Source organism: Cetorhinus maximus, chromosome 2 (assembly GCF_964194155.1).
Source record: "Cetorhinus maximus chromosome 2, sCetMax3.hap1.1, whole genome shotgun sequence".
Classification (NCBI taxonomy): Eukaryota; Metazoa; Chordata; class Chondrichthyes; order Lamniformes; family Cetorhinidae; genus Cetorhinus; species Cetorhinus maximus.
Window position 1 is genome coordinate 11,977,664 of NC_135880.1, and position 19,925 is coordinate 11,997,588.

Below are 19,925 nucleotides of genomic sequence, written 5' to 3' on the forward strand. Positions count from 1 at the left end.
TTTGTTGGAGCAGAGAAGACTGAGGGGCGACCTGATCGAGGTGTACAAGGTATGAGGGGCATGGACAGGGTGGATAGGGAGCAGCTGTTCTCCTTAGTTGAAGGGTCAGTCACGAGGGGACACAAGTTCAAGATGAGGGGCAGGAGGTTTAGGGGGGGATGTGAGGGAAAACTTTTTTACCCAGAGGGTGGTGACGGTCTGGAATGCACTGCCTGGGAGGGTGGTGGAGGCGGGTTGCCTCACATCCTTTAAAAAGTACCTGGATGAGCACTTGGCACGTCATAACATTCAAGGCTATGAGCCAAGTGCTGGTAAATGGGATTGGGTAGGTAGGTCAGGTGTTTCTCACGTGTCAGTGCAGACTCGATGGGCTGAAGGGTCTCTTCTGCACTGTGATCCTGTGATTTTGACCCAGCGACAATGAAGGTAACTGGAATTTGGAGCAGGGTCAAAGGGCACACCTGGACGTTGGGTGGAAAATTGCAGCCCCTCACCCCTTGGGCTTGGACGTGAAGATTGACCACATGCTATTGTGAAGCACGTGAGCTCAGAATTGAGCCATTGTCTCTGGGGGAGGGTAGAAGGGGATGGGAGGAGGAAGATCCATTGGAAGGGGAAAATGAGGCCGCTGTGCCAGTGAGACTTCAGGGCACGTCATTTCTCAGCCAGCGACTGAGCCTAGATAAAGCTCCTGGCAGTGAGACAATGACCTCCATCAGGATGACCTTACTTAAAAGGGGGAGGAGGTGTAGTGTAGTGTAGTGTAGTGGTATTGTCACTGGACTGGTGACCCAGAGAACTTGAGTAATTCTCTGGGGTTCAACTCCCACCATAGCAGATGGTAGTATTTGAATCTGATAAAAATCTGGAATTAAATGTCTATTACCCTTAGGGAAGGAAACTTACCATCCTTACCTGGCCTCCATGTTGCTCCACAGAAATGCCCTCTGAATGCCATTAGTGACGGGTGATAAATGCTGGCTGAGCCAGAGATTCCCACCTCTGATGAACTAATAACAAATCCTGTTTGGAATGCTGTCAAACACTCAGATGGGGCACGGAAGAGGCTTACTGGAATTCCAGCATCCGCAGTAGTTTTTTGTTTTTATCTCTGTGTTTAATTGACTGCCACTCCTCTCCAAGAAATGCCTACCTTGAAGAAGTATTGCTCTGCTCTCCGACAGGATTTAACTCTTTTCTTCTCCGCCGATGCTGCCAGACCTGCTGAGTTTTTCCAGGTAATTCTGTTTTTGTTTTGGATTTCCAGCATCCGCAGTAGTTTTTTGTTTTTACCGGAATGGCGCCCTGGATGAGGAGCTTTAGTTATGAGGAGAGACTGGGATTGTTCTCCTTGGAGCAGACACAGCTAAGTGGAGATTTGATGGAGGCATTCAATAGATAGTTGGCAAAAGAACCGGAGGTGAGAGGGGAAAACATTTTTACTGCAGCGAGTCATTGTGATCTGTCTGACAGGGTGTTGGAAACGGATTCAATGACAACTTTCAAAAGAGAATCAGATAAATAATTGAAGAGGCGACACAATTGCAGGGAGAAAGCAGGGATAATTGGGTAGTCATTTCAAAGAGCTGGCACCGGCATGACAGGCTGAGTGGCCTGCTTCTGCGCTGTAAAATTCAATGACTTTAACTGGCGTCATGCCCTGAGTGGGCCAGGGATTGATGTTAACCCGTGCGTGTGTGTCCCCACCCCGGTTACAGTGATGAGTATTATGACCGAGCTGGGGTGGTGTCATTAATCAGGCCAACACCTCAGGGTGAAATGCGGCATCACCATAAAAGCTGCCTTCACCCGAAGGCCACACCTTTGGGTAAGAGCCACAGAATGGCACGGACTGAGCCCAGCTGGGAGTAACGGAGACTGCAGGGATCGGCAACGTTTGAATTTCTTTATTGTCCTGATGTTCGTTTAATCTCTTCAGTGTTCACAGAGATTGGGTGGCTCTGCGTGTTCCCATTCCGATTTGCTGGCAAGTTACATCGTACCTGCATACTGGACACAATTACAAATAGAAAATGGTGAGTGTAACCTCCTGCTCTACCCGCCGACTTTGTCCATTCAACCCCTCCAAAAAAAAATGACCAGGGTAATCGGGACTGGACTACCCTCTCACGTCTGTGCCCGGCTGTTTAACCATGGGATACTTCACAGCCCAATTAATCCTCTCCTTCACAGAATCACAGAATCACACAGTGCAGAAGAGGCCCTTCGGCCCATCGAGTCTGCACCGACATGTGAGAAACACCTGACTTACCTACCTAATCCCATTTCCCAGCACTTGGCCCATTGCCTTGAATGTTATGATGTGCCAAGTTCTCATCCAGGTACTTTTTAAAGGATGTGAGGCAACCCACCTCCACCACCCTCCCAGGCAGCACATTCCAGACCGTCACCGCCCTCTGGGTAAAAGAGTTTTCCCTCACATCCCCCCCTAAACCTCCTGCCCCTCACCTTGAACTTATGTCCCCTTGTGACTGACCCTTCAACTAAGGGGAACAGCTGCTCCCTATCCACCCTGTCCAGTTTCCTGGGTCTTCAGGCTGATTGAGATTCACTGAGAGTTGGTGTGCCACCTGTATCCTGACTTCCACCAAGTCTCATTCACCCATCACCCCTTTGTTCACTGACCTACATTAGCACCAACCCAGCGGTCTTTGATTTTAAAATTCTCATCCTTGTTTTCAAACCCTTCCATTGCCTCACCCCTCTATCTCTGTAATCTCCTCCAGTCCCAAAACCCTCCTGGATATTTGCGCTCCCCCAGTTCTGGCCCTCTTACAGATCCCTGATTTTAATCGCTCTACCATTGGTGGCTGTGCTTTCAGCTGCCTGGTCCCTAAGCTCTGGATTTCCCTCCCTAAAGCTCTCCATTCTTCTCTTTTCCTTCAAGACACTCATTAAAACCTGCCTTTTTGACCAAGATTTGGTTCATCCTACCTCATATGTCTCCCCTCAGATGGCTCGGTGTCAAAGTTTGTCTGATGACACTCCTTGGATGTTTTACTATATCAAAGGTGCTATATAAATGCGAGTTGTTGGGATTGGAATTGTAAAGTTGCACAGTGGAGTGAAATCCTACTCAGGGGCCCAGCTGGAGTCTTGCTATGCTCCTCTACAGACAGAAGTTGCGATGATTAAGGATGTGGCATCTCCTTTGAGGAAAGGCTGCAGACAAAAGACCTTTGGGCTGTGGGGGCCTGTTCCAGTGGCAAATTGCTGTGGTGGATGTCAATGTCTTATCAATTACATTGTTGGGGTTAATGGAAACAGGTGATGGGTATTAATTGCCTTTGAGCACATATAGATAGGGGGCAGCTGGGACACTGGGTTGTGTGGGAGGAGAGCTGTGTAGCTGAGCAAGTCAATAAACTCTCTCAGTAAAGAAAAGTTCCTGTGTCTTGGTTTCGGCTTCACCAACTGGCTTGGATCCTGTTGACAGCTGATTCCGAGAATGTGCCCAAAGTGGCCCCAAGAATATTTAAAATAAGGAACCTCCCACTGCCCCTTCCCATACCCTACCCTTCACCCTCACCCCTCTGCCATATTTGGGCTGGGGCAGTGGTGGATGAGTCCACACAATTGGACTGTTCAGGACCCACTGTATAACCAGCTGGTTAGCTCAGTTGTCTAGTTGGCAAATATGCGGTACAGAACAATGCCAACAGCGTGGGTTCGATTCCTGTTCCAGCTGCAGTAGACTTGGGACCTGCCCCCTCGCCCTCTCTGAGAGTGGAAGGCAATGGCAAACCACCACTGACAAGAATTTCCAAGAAAGATAGTTCAGGCTGAAGCATCAGCAGACAATGAGCCAAGGGCCTGCCTTCAGGCAGAGCACTCCTGCAATGGAGAAGCCCAATGTTGTATTAATCAGAAAGCAACTCTCATAAGAGCACTAACAGCACTGTGGGTGTACCTACACCACATGGTGTGCAGGGGTTCAAGAAGGCAGCTCACCACCACCTTCTCAAAGGCAACTAGGGATGGGCAATAAATGCTGGCCCAGCCAGCGAAGCCCACACCCCGTGAATGAATAAAAAAAATAAGAGCAGAAAAAATTGGAACTGGAGTAGGCCATACAGTTCCTCAAGGCTGCCCCAATATTGGTTGAGGTCTTGGCTAATCTCCCACCTAAGCTCCACATTACCATCCTATCCCCAGTGCTCAGAATCTAGCAATCTCAGCCCTAAATGTACTCAGTGGCTGAAGATGCACGGTCATCTAAGGTTGAGAATTCCAAAGGTTCACAAGATTCTGAGTGAAGAGATTCCTTCTCATCTCAGTTCTAAATGATCGACCCTTTAACCTGATACCCCTCCAAGTTCTAGACTCTCCAACCGGGTGAAACATAACCCCTCAGTACCTACTCTGTCAAGCCTGCCCAGGTTCTTATACATTTCAATGAAATCAACTCTTAGAGTTTAGCCCATACCTTAGATATTCACTTGCTCCACCACCGACGCACAGTGGCAACAATGTGTACCATTTACAAGATGCATTGCAGCAGCAGCTTGCTAAGCCTCCTTCGATAGCACCTTCCAAGCTTGCAACCTCTATCACGTAGAATGACAAGGGCAGCGGACACACGGGAACACCCTCCAGGTTCCCCTCCAATTCACACACCGCCCCGACTTGGAAATATATCACCGTTCCTTCACTCTCAAAATCCTGGAGCTCTTTTCCTAACAGCACTGTGTGTGTACCTACACCACATGGTTGACAACAGTTCAAGATGGGGGCTCAGCACCACAATCTGAGGGGGAATTAGAGACAGGCAGTAAGTGCTGGCCTTGCCAGTGATGATCACATGCCAAGATTGAACGAGTTGAAAAAAGTTTTTAAAATTCTACCTCATCTCAACACCCTTCTACCTTTTTTTGTTCCTGACACTTCGATTTCTGTTTCAGGTGCGCCACCACTCCCAATGTTGATAAGGACAGACGATGGGGCTATTGTGAAGAGATCCAGCCATTAACACATGGTACAGTTGCCTTGCTTGTTTGAAAATAAATTACCTCGACAGAAAAGAAAAGGGTGTAAAAGGGTCTGCCGATTGATTCACTTCTGTCTATGTCACACTATCATTTTCACTGCCCCCACTCTGAAACCTCCATCACCCGCCCCCATCTCACCCCCCACCGCAAATGCAATTCTTTCTGGATTCTGCTCCAAAAATAAATTGTATTTGAATTAGAAAGACAGAGGGAAGAGCCATAAGATTGACCTTAGATTTTCAAGGTGTGGGCTGGTTTAAAGAAACCTTAAAATTACAATCTGGAAAGAGAATGGTTACATATTCAGCAGAATGCTTAAATTATTAACTGAGTTAGCCAGGGTAAACCTAGACTAGCGAGTTTTTAAATTAAGAGGCATGGTAGTGTGGTGGTTATGTTACTGGGCTAGCAATCCATGGGAATATGCATCCAAATCACACCACGAGAGTTTAAATTTAATTTAAATATGAAGCTGTCAGATTGTTGTTAAAAACTCCACTGGTTCACTAATATTCTTCAGGGAAGGAAATCCTCCGTGCTTACCCAGCCTGGCCTACATGTGACCCCAGTCCTACACCAATATGGTCGGCTCTTAACTCCAATCCAGCAAATGGATAAAACCGCACCACTGCAACACTTCAGGAAGAAGGTCCCGCCACTAACTTCCCGGGGCAACCAGGGATGGGTTAAAAAAACAAACAAATGCCAGCCTTGCTACCAACGCCCATATCCTGAGAATGAATAAAAAGAAAGGTCACCATTTCAAAGCACAACCGGAAAGTGATACAAGAATCAATACGCAGAAATTGTTGAAAAGTAGATAGACTTGGAAAGGTCACGGGGGAAGCCTATTCTGTTTGGAAAGAAATGGAATACGCGAGGCAATGGAAAACATCGGGGTCGTTCATGGGACAAGTCTATGCAGTGATGGGAGAATCAATGCACCAGAAAGATGGAATGGCTTTCCTTGCATTGCTACCTCTTTTTCCTTTCTCGATGTGGGTGTCACTGGCCAGCATTTGTCGCCCATCTCTGACTGTCCTTCAGAAGGAAGTGCTGAGCAGCCTTCTTGAACCACTGCAGTGCAGGTACATCCACAGTACTGTTGGGCAGGGAGTTCCAGGATTTTGACCCAGCGACAGCGAATGTCCGAGTCAGGACGGTATGTAATTTTGGGGGGGGCGGTGGAGGGGCTCGAAGGGTGTTTTGGGATTGTTCATTTTTTCCAGGAATCCCCAAACCTTTAGGAGTGTTGGGGGGGTGGGGTCTTGATCAGTTTCGCAGAATCTTCCTAAAATCTTCTATTAAGAATGACCAATAGGACAATGTGTTGGAAGGGCCCCAATAGGAGGAGAAAGGAAGAAAATTACATGAAATGAAAGCACTAAAACCACCATTACATTTTTCTAGACTGCAACACCATTGGGTTTTATCCCAGTGAGTCAAAGTTTTAGCCAAATGTACCCTTTAGTTTAGAAATATATAAGTGCCGTCTATATTTAAATAAATCCTGTTTTAAGTGTAATTTTATTGTACTCTGACCTTCTCAGTACTTGTTTAACAGATTATTGTGAAAGCCAACCGTGCTGGCATGGGGCTGCCTGCATCAATATCCCCACTGACCACTCGTACCAGTGTATCTGCACTGATCAGTTCACGGGAAGGGACTGTGAGAAAGGTAGGTGATGAAGGCATTTTCATTTTTACAGTGAAGCACTAAAGTAAGACCCTAGAATGAGTACAGTAGAAACAGTTCCAGGCAGGAGAAAACCTTTGGTCCATCTAGACCACCTATCCACAGTGTTCTCTTGGATTATTGAAAATCCTGAATTCCGTTTATTGGGAAGATGCTGCTGTTCTTCTGGAAGCTACGATCAGCTGTGACCTAACTGAATGGCAGAACAGCCTCGAAGGGCTGAATTCCCTACTCCTGTCCCTATGTCTCCAATGGCAGAACAGACTAAAGGGGATGAATGGCCCGCTCCTGTTCCTATGGCAACCCATTAAGGTTTCTTATTGCGCCACCCATTCTGGTAATATGTTCTGCCATTGGCCAACGACACTGTGCACTCAATTTTTCTCTCCTTGTCTCTGGGTCAGAAGTTTGTGGATTTGGAGGTCCATCCCAGGAGCTGGATCTCATTATCCAGGCTGATACTGCACCTGCACTTTTGAAGGGGCTGCTGCTTTGCCAGAGATGTGCTTACCATTCAATGGATTGACAAGAGCATAAAACAGGTAAAAGATTTCCAATGTAGGGTTAAAGAGGCAACCAGCAGAGATGGTCTAAGCCAGGCTGGTGATAATGAGTCGGTGAGGAAGATGCCTCCTGTTCACTTAGGTGGCAGTCATCGTGTGAAGGACTGATAAACAGGTTCCACCATCTCAACAACTTAGGATTCCTTAAGTAGTTTCAAGGATTTCAACACCAATCCTCTTTCACAAAGTCCATTCCCTGTGTTGGAGACTCTTTGTGCCCTGCCCTTAGCCCCAAACTGTTGCCTGCTAATCTGCAGCCTTTCAAACAGCTAAATCCTCAGTAAATAAGTCTCGAGATCACCTCATCTTTCTAACGCTATCTCGTGGGGTGTGTATGTTCCTTTATAAAGCTATGGCAAACGAGGAGGTTGCCGAGAGACTGGATGAGAAATTGCTGAGGTGCAGGCTGCAAGGCCTACAACATGCCATCCTCTTTAAATACAGGGCGGTGACAGAGGGCTGGAGGATTTGCAAATGTTACATCCCTGCTTCAAAAAGGGGAGAAGGATAAACCCGACAATTACAGTGAGTTTAAAATAGGCGGCGGGGAAGCTTTTAGAAACAATAACTGAGAGATAATTAATATTCACTTGGACAAGCATGGGCTAATGTGGGAGAGCTATCATGAATTTTTCAAGGGAAAGTCATTTTGGATTAACCCGATTGAATTTTTTGATGTGATAACAGTGAGAGTGGATGAGGATAGAGCAGTTATGCATATGGACTTTCAAAAGACATTTGATAAAGTATCACACAATAGGCTTGTTAGCAAAATGGAAGTCTATGGGCAGAATTTTCCCCCGTCGGTTGTGGGGGGAGGGGAAGTTTAGGAGCGGGCACGTTGGGGCGCGCCTCTGATCGGCGTCCCTGATCAGGGGTGCGCCGCCATTTTACATGGGTGGGCCAATTAAGGCCCACTCAGCGTGACGTCCTCAAGGAAGCGCTATGAGCTCCCTGTGCGGGCGGGGGGGGGGTGGGATTCCCTGAGCTGAGAGTGCGCACTGTCACGCATGCGCATGAAAGAGCGCACTCACACCCCTGAGGCTAAGTGCTGCCTCAGGGAGATCAGCTCCTGTCTGAAAAAATTTTAAAAACAGAAGAGATAAAATTCCCTGACATGTCCCCTCATGTGACACTGTCACATGAGCTGGGACATGTCCATCACTTTCATTGACAATTTTATTAAAAATTTTAAAGCCTACATGAAACCTCATGGATGAGGTTTGATGCTTTTTCTAATGCCTGCCAGGGCTCCCAGCCTGCCCGCCAACCTTAAGGTTGGATGGGCAGGTCCATTAATTACTTTAGCTACTTTGTCAATGGCCTCAATAGGCCAATGACAGGTCAGCGGGCGCACAGCTGATTCAGCTGAGCCCCTGCCGACCTGAAAATTGAAATGAGGCGGGGTGACATCGGGAGTCCCGCCCGACCTCACTGCGTGTCACTTTACATGTCAGCGAGCAGGCCCCGCCCCCACGCCCCCCACTCGCTGACCGGGAAATCCTGGCCCACGGGACAAATGAGGCAGTAGCTGTATGGACTCAAAACTGGCTAAAGGATAGAGCACAGAGAGTTGTGGTGAATGGCTGTTTTACAGGCTGGGGGGAGGTAATACAGTGCAGTTCCATTACCTGATACTAGCACCACTGCTGTTTCCGATAAACTTGAAGGAGTTGGACTTGGCAGTTACCCAGCACAATTTCAAAATTTGCAGATAACACAAAACTTGGAAATGTAGTAATCACTGAGGAAGGTAGTGACAGACTTCAATGGAAACAGGCTGATGAATGGCCGGATACAGGTAAAGTTCAATACAGCACAGTGTGAAGTGTGATACATTTTAATTAGACATTTGAGGAGAGACAACTCATGCTAAATGTTACAGTATCAAAGGGAATGTAGGAATAGAGAGACCTTGGGGTGCGAGGGGACTAAATTGTTGAAGGTGGCAGGTGAAACAGCGAGTTATGTACACGTCTTACGCTGGGGAGGCCAAAGGCAGGTTGGGTGATTGTTTTGTGGAATACCTCCATTTATTCCGCAGTGTTAATTGTACAAATTAAGGTTAAGTGTATACATCTGGGGGTCACTCATTGGATATTGACTTGAGCACATATAAGGAGACATTTACCAGGTGTGGAGGGGGGCAGGCAGATCAGAGGATCTCCTTGTGCGTCTTCTCCTGGGCCTGGCCAAAGTGGCTATTAACCAGTCCAGGCAGCGGGCCATGGATGGGGCTGTTAGACCCAACTGTCTGCCCCTGTCCCGCAATTACATTTCACCTGGGTGCATTTGGAGAGGGAGCATGTGGTATTCACTGGTACGCTTGAGACCTTCCACACCCAGTGGGCACTGCAGGCGCTGGGGTGCAGCACACTCCTGGGAACACCATTTTAATTTAATTAGCTAAGTTCCCTTTAAAGTTTTGCCCTTTGTTACAGTGCCCCTTTAAGGGGCTGTCACTCTGTTAATTGTTAATTCGTTTATTTTATTGGTTTGTTGTTTATTTAAAAGAGCATATAAAGAGACATTCATTGGCATTGAGGAGCGGAGTTAGGAGCTATACATTTGTAATGTTTCACTTTGTGAATACATCTAAAACTAAGTGAAGATTGACTTCTGCCCCCTCCTTCACCAACTGGCTATCAAAGTTTAACATGGTAACCGAGAATGGTTGCCTAAAGGTAAGGTAGGAAACAAAGAAATGTCTCTTTCAGACAGAAGATTACAATCTGAGTAGCCCTTTGTGAAGAATGGCTGAAAGTCAGTGTAAATTGTCAGGGTATGATTACCCACTGATGGTCTCAGAGTTTGAACCTTGTGACCAGTGGAAGAATGAAGTGGATATGTGGACATCCCTACGAAGGAGGCAATAAGATATGACCTTGGGGCATTGGCACTTCCTAACAAAAGTAAAATCAGAAGCAAATTATTATGTGAGCTGGATGCCTGTCAGTTGGCTACTGATTTGGATGCTCTATTAAGTTTCACAGATGAAAGTTACCAGAAAATGATCTATTGGATGCCCATGAGGCATGGTCAAAGTCTGATGGATTTTGAAAGACATTTCATGGAGGGTTATATCATGGACTTTAACAGACTGTGCAGAAGATTGGAGAAAGTTGGAGGTTCCTTGTTCAGTGCTCACATTCAAATAGTTGGATTGTGCTAAGGTGTCGCATATGGACAGGCTCCTGCTCTTAACTGGGGTTCAGTCCTTGGAAAGAGACTCCCTTTTGGAGCAGATGCCTACTGCCTTGAAAAAATTCCCAGGGAAACAGTAATTCCCAGCAGCCTTGATGGCACAAAAGGGACATTCCACAGTGTCGCAAAGGACGAGGGACTCAATGATTACAGCATTTCAGGATCGTCCAGATAGCGGACACTGGTACCAGCACAAAGGAAGAGTTACAGACAGGGAGGATGAAAGTACTTTCAGCAAATCTGGATACCACTGCAGGCAAGGGGATCGGAGCAGCAATAGTGGGCGAATGAACTCCTGGGGTGCCTGGGGAACAGTTAACAGGTGCGTCCAGTGCAACTCATAATATCATCATACATGAACTGCCCAAAGGGTTCTCAAAGTGACTCATGACACAGAGAATTTGAAGGATGAAGATGATAACAATAAGCCTGAAGAAATTGTACATGTCACAAGCTTTAGTCTGGTGATTTGTGTATTAGTGATGGATTCATTTAACTGTGCAGTGTTACACAGTGGCTGCACTTGGAAAATGGGTGGAACAGCTTGGCTAAAATGTTATCTAGATTCACTCAGTAGCGAGGATCGATGTAAGTTCAGGGAGTATAAAAGTGCTACTTGTTTTAGGTTTGGGGGTGACTTCTTCTTCATAGGCAGCCCCTTGTGGTCAAGGATGACTTGCTTCCACAGTAAAAATGAGTTCTCAGGTAACTGAAGAGTCCAATGTGCAACCTACAGTCCCTGTCAATGGGTGGGGCAGACAGTGCTAGGGGGAACAGGTGGGTGGGGTGCCCAGGGGTGGGTGGGGTGCCCAGGTTGCCACGCGCTCCTTTTTCTATCGGTGCTTGTCTTCAGCTAGCCCCTGGAGATGAGACTCGAGGTGTTCAACTCCTTCCCAAATGCTTTCCCTCCACTGTGGGTGGTCTTGGGCCAGGGATTCCCAGATGTCGGTGGGGAGGTTGCAATTTTTCAAGGAGGCTTTGAGGGTGCCCTTGAAGTGTTTCCTCTGCCCTCCTGCGGCTTGCTTGCCGTGTCGAAGCTCCGAGTGGAGTGTTTGTTTCGGGAGTCTCGTGTCAGGCACATGGACGATGTGACCTGCCCAGCGGAGCTGGTCGACTGTGGACAGTGTTTCGATGCTGGGGGTGTTGGCCTGACTGCGAACACTGACGTTGGTGTGTCTATTCTGCCAATGGATTTGCAGGATCTTGCGGAGGCAGTGTTGGTGGTACCTCTCCAGAGTTTTGAGGTGCCTGTTGTACATAGTCCACGTCTCTGAGTCATGTAGGAGGGTGGGTATCACCACTGGTCTGTAGACTGTGAGCTTGGTACCGGGTTTAAGGTGCAGGTCTTCAAACACTCTCTTCCTCAGGCACCTGAAGGCTGCGCTGGCCACACTGAAGGCCGTGTTGAACCTCTTCGTCGATATCTCCCCTTGTTGACAGTTGGCTCCCAAGCTATGGAAAGTGGTCTATGTTGTCCAAGGCATCCGCATGGATTTTGATAACTGGGGGGGCAGTGTGGTGTGGAGGGGGCAGGTTGATAGAGGACCTTTATCTTATGGATGTTTAGTGTAAGGCCCATGTTCTCATATGCTTTGGTGAAGGTGTCGACGATGGCTTGGAGCTCAGCCTCCGAGTGTGCGCAGACACAAGCATCGTCTGTATCCTGTAGCTCAATGACAGAAGATGGGATGTCCTTGGATCTGGCCTACAGGTGGTGGAGGTTGAACAGGTTCCCGCTTGTTCTGTAGTTTAGCTCCACTCTAGCGGGGAGCTTGCTGAGGGTGAGATGGAGCATTGAGGCAAGGAAGATTGAGAAGAGCGTTGGTACAATGACAGCCTTGCTTGACCCTGGTCTGAATGTGGAATGCGTCTGTGGTGGATCCGTTGGTCAGGATCACGGCTTGCCTGTCATTGTGGAGCAGGCGGAGGATGGTGACAAACTTTTGGGGGCAGCTGAAATGGAGGAGGATGCTCCATAATCCTTTCTGGTTGATGGTGTCAAAGGCTTTTGTGAGGTCAAAGAAGGCCATGTACAAGGGTTAATGCTGTTCCCTGCATTTCTCATGAGTCACATGATGAAGATTATGTCTGTTGTGCCCCTTAGTGGGTGGAATCCGCATTGCGACTCTGGGAGGAGCTCTTCAGTCACAGGGAGAAGGCGATTGAGGAGGATTCTTGCGATGACCTTCCCTGTGGCCGACAGCAGGGAGATCCCTCTATAGTTACCGCAGTCGGACTTGTCACCTTTCCTGAAGATGGTCACGATTACGGTGTCTCCTGGCACGATCTCCTCCTTCCAGATAAGGGAGGTGAGGCCATGTCTTTGTGCCAATAGTGCTTTTCCGCCATGCTTTAGTGCTTCAGGGATTTCATCTACCCCTGATGCCTTGTTGCTCTTTAGCTGTCGAATGGTCTTTTCTACCTCGTGCTGGGTTGGGGTTGTGCTGAGATGGTGGCGGGTAGCATGCTGTGGGATGGAGTCCAGGACACTCATGTTGAAGACAGAGTCTCTGTTGAGAAGATCTTCGAATGCTCCTTCCACCGGTCGCTGGCTGCCTCTCTGTCCTTGATGAGCACCTCTCTGTTCTTGGCCAGCAGGGGAGTGGGGCCTTGGGCCGTAGGTGGTCTTGACTGCGCTAAAGAAACCTCACACATCATGGTTGTCAGTTAACTGTTGGATCCCCTGCACTTTCTCCACCCACCATCTGTTCTTTAGGTCGTGGGTTTTTTGCTGGACCTCAGCCTCCTGCCGTCTGTAGAGCTGCTTTCTTGCTCTCGAGTTGAGCTGTTTCAGGTTCAGAAATGCCTTGCGCTTGAGGCTTATCAGCTCCTGGATCTCCTGGTCATTCTCATCGATCCAGTCTTGGTGTTTCCTGGTTGAGTGACCAAGTGTCTCTTCGCAGGTGCTAATGATGGAGGCTTTGAGGGCGGACAAGGTGCTGTGGACACTCTGCATCTCTGGGTTGCCGGGAGTCACCAGGTTGGTAGTGAGGCACTGGCTAAATGAGGCTCTCTTATCAGGGTCCTTGAGTGCCTCAGTGTTGATTTTCCTGTGGCATTGTTTCTGTTGCTGTCATTGCTTCTGGGCTACAGTGATGTTAATGACAGAGTGAATTAGGTGGTGGCCCCTGTCATGGTGCGGGTGATACATCCATCCTTGTGGTCCCTCGCTTGGGCAATGACGTAGTCGAGCAGGTGCCAGTGCTTGGAGCGAGGGTGTTGCCATGAGGCCCTGTACTTGTCTCTCTGACAGAACAAGGTGTTGGTAATGGCAAGGCCGTGTCCTAGGCATCTTATCAGGAGCAGGGTACAGTTGGTGTTGGATTTCCCAACTTCCTCTCTGCTGATTACATCTCCCCAGAGGCCTGTGTCCTTCTCAGCTCTGACATTGAAGTCACCAAGGAGGATCAGCTTATCGCCCGTTGGGACTTGGGCCGGGGATTGTTCGAGGCTGGAGTAAAATTTGTCTTCGGACTCCTCTGTATCATCCAGTGTTGGGGCGTACGTGCTGAGGATGGTAGCGCGTTGGTTCTGGGCTGGGTGAGCTGAAAGGTCATGGGGCACTCGTTTATCCCGCAAGGGGTGTCTTTGAGACGACCAATTAGTTCATTTTTAATGGAGAAGCCAACCCTGTGGAGGCGGCGATTTTCTCCTGGTTTACCTTTCCAGAAGAAGGTGTAACCCCACCTTGTTCCTTGAGCTGGCCTTCTCCTGCCCGCTGGGTCTCACTTAGGTGGCGATGTCAATGTTGAAACGCCTGATCTTCCAGGTGATGATAGCAGTACGGCCGTTCTGGTCTGTCGCTGTTGGGGTTGTCCATGAGGCTCCTTATGTTCCAGGACCCAAACTTCATTTTAAGGGGGTGGAAGATGCCTGTGCGTGAGTTCTTTTGAACGTGGGGTGGCCGTTGCACACCAGCTACCACATGGGCTAGACGGAGCAAAGCCTTGGTCCAGTGGCAAGGGGGTCCGAGACGACTGGAGACCAGGCTCCGCTGTGTGGGCTTTGGGGGTGATAACGCATTGAGGTGACTAAAAAGAGTGGTGATTCCATGCAAAATAGCTGGAGGAAGCCACTTTGTTAGTAATGATGTAGTCTCTAGCGAGATCCCTTTGCTGTTATGTAAGCATTCCACGAAAAAGATATGGAGCACGGTAAAACAATTGATTTTGGAAAGTCAGTGGATCTGCAGCCTATCCAGTCAGAACATTATCGTATCACCTTAACAAAACCTGATTTCAGAGTGTTAGAGAAACATTAATGGCATCAGGTGATAAGGATCAGGGAGAAATAAAGCAAGTTGTCTTAAAGCTGCACAGACAACTTGCTCACCCTTCTTGTCAAAGACTAAAAATCCTGCTAAAGGATGCAGGCGTGGTTGATTAGGAGAATACAAGGTTCACCGAACAGACTAGTACAAAATGTGAAATCTGTAAAATCTATCGGAGGACATTGTCCTATTGTAAGCCCTCCACTGGTGTGTGAATTTAATAAGGGGGTTGCCATGGATCTAAAGGTATGGGACAAAGACAGAAAACATTTCATTTCACACTTCATAGACAGGGTAACCAGATTTAGCCTTTCTACACTTATACATGGCAAGGACAAAGGGGTGATTGTAGAAAAGTCATGGAAAAATAGAAGTGGGGCACTGGCTAATGGAGGGGAGTTTGTTAGTGGCGAGTTAGAGACATGTGTGAAGACCTGAACATTGAGGCCATGAATACCGCAGCTGGAAGTCCTTTCAGTATCAGGCTCTGTGAAATGAGTCACATGGCGATAGATGAAATGCTGCATAAAATCTTGGCGGGTCGACCAAACTACAAGTCAACAACTGCACTGGCATGGGCGGTTCACGCAAATAATTCACTTCAGATCGTTGGAGGGCGTAGGCCTTATCGGTTGGTCAAGGGGAGGAATCCCAAGTTACCTTCCGTGCTGGGCGATAGCTGCCTGCCCTAGAGGGGACTATGATTCGTTCCATGTTTCTCTCTGCATCTGAATGCTTTACAAGAAGAGAGAAGAGCTTTCATCAGCATTGACCAGTCCATAAAAATTCAGAGAGCTCCAACGCATTGTATAAGACTGTCTGTGACAGACTTTAATTCTGGGGGGTATAGTGTATTACAAAAGGGAGAGCCATAAAGAATGGAAAGGTCCTGATAAGATGATAGGCCATGATGGTAAGACTATGGTTATCCAACATGTTAACAAAACTACTAAGGGTCATTCCTTGCAATTAATCGGGATTCATTACAAACTCAGAATCTGAGCAGCTGATAGAAGACGATGAAGCACCCTGTACCTCACATACTCGTGTCTTTTGCGATGACTGTCCTGTGGGACAGAATACAATAGATCAGGGGCTGGATGGTGGTAAGCTGAGTGATCAGGATGCACAGGATAGGGCCATCGCATTCAAAGACCAATTGCCTAAAGTGGGGACTCAGGTGACATATGTTCCTGGGGGGATCTGATTGAAACTTACAGAATACTGAAAGGCCTGGATAGAGTGGACGTGGGGAAGATGTTTCCATTAGTAGGAGAGACTAGGACCCAAGGGCACGGCCTCAGAGTAAAGGGAAGACCTTTTAGAACAGAGATGAGGAGAAACTTCTTTAGCTAGAGAGTGGTGAATCTATGGAATTCATTGCCACAGAAGGCTGTGGAGGCCAGGTCATTGAGTGTATTTAAGACCGAGATAGATAGGTTCTTGATTGGTAAGGGGATCAAAGGTTACGGGGAGAAGGTGGGAAGTGGGGTTGAGAAACTTATCAGCCATGATTGAATGGTGGAGCAGACTCGATGGGCCGAATGGCTTAATTTCTGCTCCTATGTCTTATGGTCTTATTAAGGATGCAGTGAATAGAAGGATGCGACTATCATGGACCACATGCAGTAAAAGCTACTGCCAAGTTTAAAAAGTGGTTAAATGTTCACGCTGATGGCCAAGAAGTGAAGTCCATGGGCTGGCAGAATGGGTTAAAAGAATGGAAAGTAAGAAAGCACAATGTGAGTTCAAATAGTGGGTCTGAGAGTGACTCTTGTGTTAGAAAATGATCACGTACCAGAGAAAGAGTCTCTGGCTGTGCAAGAGAAAGATCCAACAGGGATAGCCCCAAAAGACATCAAAGTTCAAGTAGAGGCCACAGCTTGAATGGGCTACCCAATGAAAGGAGGGCTACAGAACATTCTGGAGATAAGACTAGAGGCCGATGTCCTCAGGACCGGGAAGTTTTGGTGACTGCCAACAGACAGAAGCATAAACTAATGTAAGAGGCAAAACAAAAAGAATTCGATAGCTGGAAGGAATTTGGAGTTTACTCTGAAGTACCTGGTAGGGGACAGCCAGCTCTGTCACATTCATGGATTTCTCCGGAAGGATCCGTGCAGGTGGGACTTACAGAGGCTAAAGCGAGGCTGGCTTCTCGGTGTTTGAAGAGTGACTGGGCGATACATGTGTTAGGATGGACCCTCCGGCAGCAGGAAAAGTAATCCTGAAAGTCTTTTTCGCTCTTTTGACCACATATTCATGGGAGTCTGGATCCATTGACATAAAAGCCACCTTTCTGTAAGGTTAAACATTTCAGAGAGAAGTGTTTCTGAAACTGTCTAAAGAGGTCAGCGATGAAGAAGGGAAACTATGAAAACTAAACAAATGTGTTTATGGGCTGAATGATGTCTCGGGGGCGTGGTATTTTTCAGTGAGATTCACATACGAATTAGGAGCAGGAGTAGGTCACTTGGCCCCTCAAGCCTGCTCCTCCATTCAATAAGATCATGGCTGATCCCATTTTAACCTCATGTTCTTGTCTATCTCTGATAACCTTTCACCCCTTGCTTATTAAGAATCTATCTACATCTGTCTTAAACATATTCAAGGACTCTGCCTCAACCACCTTTTGAGGAAGAGATTTCCAAAGTCTCACAACACTCTGAGAGAAAAAAATTTTCCTCATCTCTGCCTTATATGAGCGACCCCTTATTTTTAAACAATTTCCCCTAGTTCTGGATTCTCCCACAAGAGGAAACATCCTCTCCACATCCACCCTGTCAAGGCTCCTTAGGATCTTATATGTTTCAATCAAGTCACATCTTACTCTTCTAAACCCCAGTGGATACAAGCCTAGCCTGTCCAGCCTTTCCTCATAAGACAATCCGCCCATTCCAGGTATTAATCTAATAAACCTTCTCTGAACTACTTCTAATGCATTTACAACTTTCCTTAAATAAGGAGACCAATACTGTACACAGTGCTCTAGATGTGGTCTCACCAACTGAAGGATAACCTCCCTACGCTTGTGTTCAATTCTCCTCACAGTAAACGATAACGTTCTATTAGCTTTCCTAATTACTTCTTGCACCTGCATACTTAACTTTTGCGATTCATGCAGTAGGGCACCCAGATCCCTCTGCATCTCAGAGCTCTCACCATTTAGATAATATGCTTTTTTTTTTATCCCTCTTGCCAAAATGGACAACCTCATATTTTTTCACATTATACTCCATTTGCCATATCTTTGCCCACTCACCTAACCTATCTATATCCTTTTGTAGCCTCCTTACATCCTCTTCACAATTTACTTTCCTACCTACCTTTGCGTCATCAGCAAATTTAGCAACCATACCATCGGTCCCTTCATCCAAATCATTTATATAAATTGTAATGAGTTGAGGTCCCAGCACTGATCCCTGTGGCACACCGCTTATTACATTCTGCCAATCAGAAAATAAACCATTTGTGCCTACTCTCTGTTTCCTGTTAGCTAGCAAATTATTCTATCCATGCCAATATGTTACTCTCTACACCATGAACTTTCATTTTCCGCAATAATCTTTGATGAGACACTTTATCAAATGCCTTCTGAAAATCTAAGTAGAGCACATCCACTGGTTCCCCTTTATCCACAGCACCTGTTAATTCTTCAAAGAACTCCAATAAATTGGTTAAATATGATTTTCCTTTCACAAAGCCATGTTGACTCTGCCTGATTACCTTGAATTTATCTAAGTGCCCTCTTAAAAAAACAAAGTCTTTAAGAATAGCTTCTAACATCTTCCCTATGACAGATGTTAAGCTAATTGGCCTGTAGTTTCCTGCTTTCTGTCTCCTCTTTTTGAATAAAGGAGTTACATTAGCTATTTTCCAATCTAATGGGACCTCCCCCAAAATCTAGTGAATTTTGGAAAATTAAAACCAATGCATCAACTATCTCACTAGCCACTTCTTTTAAGACCCTAGGATGAAACCCATCAGGACCCGGGGACTTGTCAACCCGCAGTTCCAACAATTTGCTCAGCATCACTTCCCTGGTGATTGTAATTTTCCTGAGTTCCTCCCTTCCGTTTCCTGATTTACAGCTATTTCTGGGATCTGTTTTGCTGAAAGTAAGCTGTATTCAACTAAAAGCTGATCCCACAATGTTTTATTGGTATCAAATAGGGAAACTTTCTGGCATCTTCATGATGCATGGTGATGATTTCTTATGGGGTGGTGCTCTGGAATTTGAGAAATGTGTTATTAATAAGATTAAAGTGGAATTTAAGATTGGAAGTCAGGTTTCAGGGGCTTTTAAATATATTGGTTTAGACATTACACAGAATAGGTCTAGAGTAACTTTGAATCAGCAATCCCATTTAGAGAGTGTTACTCGTTAATCGTGCTCAGTCATCACAGAAAGATGATGTCACATCTCAAGAAGAAACAGAGCAGTTGTGACGCTTGATTGGTCAGTTGAATTGGCTATTGACTTGGACAAGACCAGGTGCCAGTTTTGATGCACTGGGACTAAGCACGACGATGAAACACCTTAAGGTCAAGGATGTTTTAAAGGAAAATGAAACATTAAAGTTAAAGATGGAGAAATATGTACTTAGGTTTCCATCCTTGGGTGACCCAAATAACATGAAATTAGCTATTTTTAGTAATGCTTCGCATGACAATCTTCCCAGTGGGTATTCAAGTTTTATCACATTTTTGTTGGGTGAAAATGGGAAAATGTTTCCCTTTAAGCTTGAGAATCTAAGTAAATAAAAGGGGTTGTTAAAGGTACTCCAGCGGTGTAAACACTGGGTCTTGTGGAAACAGTGGATATGGGATTCAATTTGTCAAATATTTTATGGGAAATTCTACACAAGGGGCAGTTTGTCAATTGAATGTTACATAACTGACTAAATGCAGTTTGTCAATTGAATGTTACATAAATAATCACTCCTTGTGGGATAACAAACTCTATACAAAATGTGTAGGTGAAGAAAGATGAAGGATTAACCTTGCTAGCGAGTAATTAATGTTGGAAAAAAGGAAATCCTCAAGGTAAAATGGGCTGATGCAAGTCATCAATTATCCAATTATTTCACAGAAAGAAGTTCTTGTGCCAAGAGTTTATCTCGGGCCCTAGAGGAGGGTCGCCGTGCATTGTAAAGCTTTATGAAGAATATGGAAAATAATTT

At 46.4% G+C, this 19,925-nt stretch overlaps 1 protein-coding gene across 3 annotated transcripts in view; it reads left to right on the forward strand.

The window, feature by feature from the left end:
* Positions 1-19,925, forward strand: part of hgfac (HGF activator) — a 91,815-nt gene that overhangs the window by 21,679 nt on the left and 50,211 nt on the right. For all 3 annotated transcript variants that reach the window (XM_078561206.1, XM_078561224.1, XM_078561215.1), the window contains 3 exons: positions 1,940-2,036; positions 4,923-4,996; positions 6,574-6,687. In XM_078561206.1, coding sequence (XP_078417332.1) covers positions 1,940-2,036; positions 4,923-4,996; positions 6,574-6,687 — 285 coding nt within the window. The remainder of the gene's footprint in view (positions 1-1,939; positions 2,037-4,922; positions 4,997-6,573; positions 6,688-19,925) is intronic.